The sequence below is a fragment of the Gekko japonicus genome, unplaced genomic scaffold (assembly GCF_001447785.1).
Source record: "Gekko japonicus isolate JY-2015 unplaced genomic scaffold, Gekko_japonicus_V1.1 scaffold59, whole genome shotgun sequence".
Taxonomy (NCBI): Eukaryota; Metazoa; Chordata; class Lepidosauria; order Squamata; family Gekkonidae; genus Gekko; species Gekko japonicus.
In genome coordinates, this window is record NW_015169174.1 from 187,770 (window position 1) to 195,593 (window position 7,824).

General features: G+C 49.6%; 1 protein-coding gene across 1 annotated transcript in view; it reads left to right on the top strand.

The window, feature by feature from the left end:
- The first annotated feature begins 43 nt into the window (after window positions 1-43).
- LOXL4 (lysyl oxidase like 4) overlaps window positions 44-7,824 on the top strand; it is an 18,369-nt gene continuing 10,588 nt past the window's right edge. The window contains exons 1-3 of the mRNA XM_015415893.1: window positions 44-335; window positions 1,282-1,581; window positions 3,074-3,258. Coding sequence (XP_015271379.1) covers window positions 44-335; window positions 1,282-1,581; window positions 3,074-3,258 — 777 coding nt within the window. The remainder of the gene's footprint in view (window positions 336-1,281; window positions 1,582-3,073; window positions 3,259-7,824) is intronic.

The following is a 7,824-nucleotide window of genomic DNA, read 5'->3' on the forward strand; positions in this document are numbered from 1 at the left end:
GGACTACGCTGCGCGACACCCCCACCCCCCACCGGCGGTGGACATGGGATGGGGTCCCGTCTCTGGAGCAGGGGACGCGCCTTCTGCTGCAGACGGGGGTGGGATGGGGGGCGCTGAGGAACAGAGTCGAGGAGAGGCTCGGGAGGAGCCCCCTGAGGCCAGACCCAGCCGCCACCTCCAAGGCAGCACGAGAAGCCAAGAGGCGCCACCATCTCCTCCTTCCACGGTTTGGAGCAGGGCTTCGGGCAAAGACTCCAAGCGCCCCCCCCTCGGCGTCTCCCAGGGCGGATGGCGCCCCCTCAAGTCCGGGTGGCAGAATGCGTGCTCCCAGGGTGGTGGGAAGGATGCAGGGGCCGACAGAGCTTGACAGCCAGCTGTGGTGTGGTGGCTAAAGCCTAGGACCAGTTTATTTCTTCAGATATTTCCACTCTTCTTCCCAATGAGCACCCCCCCCCCTCTCAGCCTCACAACAACAGTCCTGTGCCTTAGGGGTCGGTGGAGGGAGAGTGATGAGGCCAAGGCCATGGAGGGACCTTCCACAGCATTCCACACAAGAGCTGCATCGTGGTCGCGCCTCCCTTTGCCCCGCTTCTATTGGTCAGTTTCCCTCTCGAAGCCCCATGGCCGCATTTTGACCCGCGGCTTCGCCCGATTTCCCCCAGCTCCAGTCCCCACTCCGGCAGGGAAGCTGGCTGGGTGACCTTGGAGCCGTCACTCTCTCGGGCTCACATGGGTGTTGCTGTGAGGATGAAGTCGAAGAGGGGCGAATGGTGTTGTACGTGAAGGGGTCAGGGGTCAGTAGCAGAGCCTCTGCTTGGCATGCAGAAGGTACCAGATTCAATCTCTGGCAGCTCCCCTAAGGATCAGGTGGCAGGCAGGGGGTGTGAAAGACCTCTGCCTGTGCTGACCTTGACGGGCCAAGGGCCTGATTCAGTACAAGGCAGCTTCATGTGTGTTCACTTTGGGGGGAAATGGGGTATTAAAAACGTTTAGAAATAAATATTTTATTATTCCTGCTATTTGCTTGAACACCTGAAAGCATGCCTCCTGTCATCTTGGGGAAGCAAGGAGGCTAATTTGTCAGGATTTAGAATTGGTGTTCTCCAGTTCTCCTCCATCTCCGGTTTCTGTCCCTGCTCTGTGACTTTTGGAGATGCGGGACCCCCAGAAGGATTACCCCACTGTTTCATCTCAAAACTGGGTCCTTGCTTTCCCACCTGTTGAACCTTCATTCCTCCAGAAAGGTCCATTGCTTTTAACATGATCCCTTCTGCTTTCCAGGTGCATCTCTCAGCAGCACCGGATCAATGATGCTCCCTGTGGCAGGGTATCCTCTCATCCTCTTCCTCCTGGTATGTCAGGCCGTACCAAGCGGGACGCAACGTCCACGCATTGAGCTGCGGCTGATGGGGCCCAGGAGCCGAGAGGGTGAAGGCCGGCTGGAAGTGCTGTACAATGGGCAGTGGGGCACCGTGTGTGATGACGACTTCAACATGGTTGCTGCAAGTGTGGCATGTCGGGAGCTGGGCTATGAGGCGGCGGTGAACTGGGCCCACAGTGCCAAGTATGGTCCAGGAGAAGGTAAGAAAGGGCTGTGATGAACATCACATGAAAGGATGGTGCTCGTTTCACTTTACAGCAGGGCTTTACCACATCTGATCCTTAGGGCCTCTTTTTAATAAAAACACTCAGTGTGGGACCTTGCAGTACTAATAAGAAGAGCTTCCATGCATGCGCAGGATGTATTTCCCTCATCACCCAGTACGCCCTGCACTTAGAATACAGGCCAGCGCTTTGGAAATCAGAGGCTGAGGCTTCACTTAGTACACCTCTTCTCTATAAACTGATTGTTGGGGTGATGGCAGCAGTATTAAGTGGGCAATCAATAAACTCCTTTATACAGGACTGCTGAAAGACCCCACAGGTCCCCAGACAAAGCTTCCCTTGGACCCTCCACACAGGTCCCAGGCCCAGCTGCGAGTCACAGAACTTGCTTGTCTTTCTGCGCACCTGGAACGTTGTCTCCCTCCTCCTGTCCTGTTGGCTGCTTTGCCTTGACACCACCACAAACAGCTACAAAGACAAGCAGCGGTGGGGTGGGGTGGGGTAGGGTGGGGGCTGAGTTTTGCATACCTTGGCAGAATCTCCCACAGTAAGGGATGCCTTAAAGGCAAGTCAAACATGCTGCCAACAGTCTATTAGTGGGAATTCCCTCCTTAAGGATATGCATTAATTTTGTTTAGAGCCAGATGCCTTGCCAAGGATAGAAAGCTGCCAACCTGGTATTGCACCAGAGGCATACAACTTATACAAATGTGCCTCTATCCAGATCAAGGGACTGTGAAATGCTAGACCCAGCTGCTTGGCATGAATATTCAGGCCACTTTACCTCCACTGTGCCTTTTCCCTTTGATCTAATCATTCCATCAGGGCTCCAAATATCTCACGGAGGCTCAGCATGTGAACCCAAAAAGGATCCCCCCATCTATTTTCCTTGGGGTGCCCACTCAAATCTGATTCTGTTTCACAAGGCAGATGCTTGGGTTGGTTTTTCAAAATGCCCCATTCCAGTGATTGGTATTCCATGAAAGGACCGATTTTACAAATTTTACTTATTCTTTATTTATGTTATATTTATAGTCTGTTTTATTCCCCAGTGAAACTCAAGATTGGATTACACAGTGTGAAGCAATGCAATAAATAGGATTAGACATCTAATAAGCAATGTAATAGGACTGGCACTGCAGAAATCTGAACAAAGCATAAGTGTTAACCATGATATGTCAAACAAGCAGCAATTGGCATTACATAAGTAGAAATATAATGCACTTAGAACAATGGAACGACTGAGGAATAGGTGTAATATGCATGCTCCAAATAGCTCCAGATAATAATCGAGTTGTGGCATTCTGCACCTCTTCAGGTTGACTTTGAGGAGAGACCTATGCAGTGTGCTTTGCTTTCCCTAAGCAAATAGAATAATTGGCACCTACTGGGGTTGGGGGTTGGGTGGGACAACAACCAGAAGAGAAGTCTTGCCAGCTCTACTAGTTCTAACCCCATGTATCCTCAGGCCCCATTTGGCTGGATAACTTGCGCTGCTCTGGCACTGAAAGCTCCCTGACTGAATGTGAATCCAATGGCTGGGGTGTGAGTGACTGCACCCACAATGAGGACAGTGGTGTGGTGTGCACAGGTCCACATCGACGCCAACACAACCCTGCTGCCCAAGGACTTGTTCCACGCATCCAGCACCAGGTGAGGACCCATCATGGGGCAGGGATGCAGCCTTATCTTCATTATTAGAGATTAATTTGAAATGGGACATACTAGGCCTTGGTCAAGGAACTATAGAGGTGAAAAGTGCAGTCCTTATTAGCATTTCTGGTCTAAAATGGAACTGGTTTTCTGTTCTAACTTCCAATTCAAAGTATATACGGTTATCACCATAGAAGTACAAAGTCTACAGCACTATATCAGGGGGTATTACAATATTGACCATTTTATTCCTATTAATTCTGAGCATGGAGTTTGTCTTTTTCACCACTTAAACTTTCCACTACAATCCCAAGATCTCTTTCATTCTCAGCTTTGGTGAATTCAGAACCTATTAGCATATATTTAAATTCTGCACTTCTTATTCTAATATGCACCATCTTACACTTACCAACACTGATCATTTGCCATGTTGTTGCCCACTCACCCAATTTAGAAAAATCTTGTAGCTCTTCACAATCTGCCTTAATTTGCACAATCCTGAATAACTTCGTACCATCTGCAAATTTGGCTATTACACAGCACACCTCCAATTCCAAATCATTTATGAACAAATTAAATAGGACTGGTTCTAGTACTGATCCTCATAGGACCCCACTGCTCACTTCCCTCCATTGCAAGAATGGTCTATTAATTCCTGCTCTCTGTTTCCTGTTGTTCAACCGGTTCTAAATCCATAAGAGGATCCATCATCTTATCCCATGCTTGCTAAGCTTACTCAGGAGTCTTTGGTCAGATACCTTGTCAAGCCTTTTGGAAATCCAAGTGTATAAAGTCTACTGGATCACCCTTATTCACACACTTGCTAACCCGCCCAAAGAGCTCCAAAAGTTGGTGAGTCAGGACTTCCCTTTGCAGAAGCCATGCTGATTTTCCCTCAGCAGGCTTTGTTCCTCAATGTACTTAATAATTCCCTCTTTAATAACAGTTTCTACTAGTTTACCTGAAACAGATGTTAGGTTGATTGGCCTGTAATTCCCTGGATCCCAACTGGACCCCTTTTTAAAAACTTGAGTGATGGGTCCTACTTTCCAGTTGTCTGGCATGAAGGACAACTCTCTGGAGTCCATTCTTTTGTCAATCTGAGCAATTTCTCTGGAGTTCTTTTTCTCTCTCTGTGAGCTTCTCATTCTCTCTCTGTGGAGTGCTTTGGCATTTTAAGGCTTTTCCTTTCTGAGGGCCAAGGAACTCCAGGTCTGGAGGGGCCTGTTCTGTAGTCCCAGGTCCTCAGCTGTTGTGCCTTCCCTCCATCCTCCTAGTTCTCAGGCGAGGGTTGACAGGCCCCAAAGCCTGTGACGCTTCAGTCTCTCCAGCTTTCCTGGATCCTTAGACAGATAGCTATGCAACTGCTTTCGTTTGCTAGTCAGCTGAACTGTAACTAGAAGGGCAGAAGGGTGGTCGAGTGGCAATTAGCATTTTAACATCTGGAATAGTTATCATGCATCAGGCTTGCTCTCCCGATGGCAACCTTGTTTCCTTCAAGAGTATTTGCAACCAGTGCACAATGGTTCACACTTCTGTTCTTTACTGTCTAGTGCAGCCTCTGTGAGGACTGGTTTAGAATTGTACTATATATTCATGACTTTTTTTCTTATGCACTGCCTGTTTATGTATCCTATATTATTCACAGTAGGTGTATATACATTGTGTTTCTATATCCATGCCTTTTACTATTCGTTTGACTATGTCATGCAGTTTTGTTCTTGCAGCGTATCATATAATAGTGTCTTCCAATAAACTGCTTAATTGGCATCAGTTATGTTTTGGATCCTGTATCTTCCTACTGACATTCACCTATCCACTAGGGTGAGAGAAACCCAGAGCAGAGCAGACCTCCTGCTTAAGGGGGTCTGCTTAACATACAGATGCGTATTTAAAGTGCTACAAGGCCTCTTTTCATTTTGAGTGCAACAGAAAACTACACCTGCCTTCTGAAATAAGATGACATGAGACTCATTCTTGTTCAAGCCATCTTGACTTTGCACTGTCACGCCCATACCTCTTCCCAAGGACACCCAAGGTCTCCCTCCCCGCCAAGGCTGTTTCTTTACCTTTGTTTCATGTTCCTTCTAAGCTCTGGAGTCTTGTGGGTAAAAATTATACTTCATGAGCTACTAGCATTAAAGCTGTGAGCGAGCTTGCATTTGACTATCGTGTAAACCTAAATCTACTTCACAAGGTTTTGTGAACATAAGACCAAGGATGAGAAAACAATGGACAGCACTCTGTGCAACTTGAGGGAATGGGCAGTATTAAAATGTACTAAGTATCCAATTTAAAAATGTGTGAAAATCCAGTTCCAATCTGATTTCCCAGACATATGTACACAGGTAGTTTTAAAATGTATATACACATGGACCAGAGGTCATTTCGGGGGGGATCGCAGTTCCCCCGGGTGAGGTACGGGGGGCGGGGCACATGACGAAGCCCCGCCCCCTGCTTCCGGCCGGCCGGCTTCCGGCCCTCATTCAGCCAGGAGGAGGCAGGAGAAGAGGGAGGGTAAGTCGCTTCCTCCCTGCCTCTCCCCACCCCTGCCTGCCTGGGGCCAGGGAGGGCCTTTGTGGGGCTTCCTTGCAATCCCGCCGGCCTTGCAGGTCCACCGCCGGGCCCTCATGGCGGCCAGGACCATTGGGGGCGGGGTGTGTGGCCTTATGACACACTTCCGGTGATGTCAGGGGGTGTGGCCTTATGACACACTTCCGGTGATGTCAGGGTGTGTGGCATATGCTAATGAGTTATGCTAATGAGTTCCCCTAGCTCTTTTTCTACAAAACGACCCCTGACATGGACAACCTATTTGTCCGCTGTAGCAAACTCAGATGTAACACTGGGCTAGCAACTATTCTAATTTCAGACAGCCAGTGGTTAGAGTGTCACACTAGGATCTGGGAGAGCCAGGTTCAGATCCCTACACTGCTTTGCCAGCTTGCTGGTCAGGCTTTAATGATGTATACAATATGACATATACAATATGCAGTATGCCATTAAATGCCAACAGTGCCCTTCCATTCTCTACATAGGGCAAACAGGTCAAACCCTATGCCAAAGGATAAATGGACACAAATCTGGGATTAAGAATCACAAGAGGTCCATAGTGGCTATTAGCCACAAGGTATAGATGGAGCACTCTGACCGATTCCACACAAGAGCTGCGCCGCAGTCGCGCCTCCCTTTGCCCCGCTTCTATTGGTCAATTACCCATTTGAAGCCGCGGGGCTGCAATTTGACCTGCGGCTTTGCCCAATTTTCCCTGCAGTTTCCTGATCCTCAAAAAACAGGATCACAAAACCGGGGGGGAAATCGGGCGAAGCCGTGGGTCAAAATGCGGCCGTGCGGCTTTGAATGGGAAATTGACCAATAGAAGCGGGGCAAAGGGAGGCGCGACCGTGGCGCAGCTCTTGTGTGAAATCGGCCTCAGTCTGGGACAGTGATGCTCTGTATTCTTGGTGCTTGGGGGGCAACAGTGGGAGGGCTTCTGGAGTTCTGGCCCTGCTGGTGGACCTCCTGATGGTACCTGGGGTTTGGCCACTGTGTGACGCAGAGTTTTGGACTAGATGGGCCATTGGCCTGAGCCATCGTGGCTTCTCTTAGGTTCTTAACCAAGAAATAGATCCATGGAGATATTTTAATGTGTTTCCTGCAGTTTATTTACACTATACTTTTGCCTCACTCATTCACACAATGAGGTTGTGTGGGGTTTGTGATCACTATTTCTGTTTTGCAGACAGTGTACCGGGAGTGCGAGAACAACAAAGAGTCTAGTGGGACCTATTTATAGCATCTGCTTTTGCAGACATGAGAGTGTGGCTGCAAACCGGAGGTGCTTTTGCATGCGTGCCTGGGGGGATCCCATTGCCAGGGAGAGGAAGGATGGAATATAGTCCTCGGGTGATATAATTTGTACTCACAGGATTATACCATGACCCATGACTTTTCAAAGACCTTGGAATCAGTCTTTTTGTTCAGTGTGGGGTAGGGTTGCTAGATCCCTTCATTGCTCTGGCAGGGGGATTTTGGGAGCACTCCAGGGGTGAGCGGGGATGCCTCCAAGCCCTGCCCCCAAGCCCACCCCTAAGAGCAACCACCCACCAGGCCACCCCTCCCCCTCCTCTCCTGCCTGATTTAAAAGGCTTCAGCTGACAGGTGGGGACCATGTGGCCCCCCAACCAGCTGGAGGGCCCTTTAAATCTAGCAGGAGGGAGGGAGAGGGGCAGGTTTTTTTGTGTGGCCTGTGGCCCCCCCTCCCCCCCCTCCTGCTGGCCAGGGGTGGATTGAAGCCTCCAGAAGCAGGGGAACTTCGGCCCAGACCTGGGGGCTGGCAACCCTAGTGTGGGGTCATCCGGGTCACCAGGTTTCTTTGTTTCCCCATTTCTTTGGATTACTAAATATGATTTAAAAGGTCAACATTCAACGGGTGGGGGAAAGAGAGCCAACCCCCCGGGCTCTATTCACCTGCAAACATATAAACACACCTACCGCCCCACTCTGCAGGAAAGAGGAGCGCCCTGGAAACTGGGGGGGGGGGGGGCTCCCCTGGTTCTACCCCCC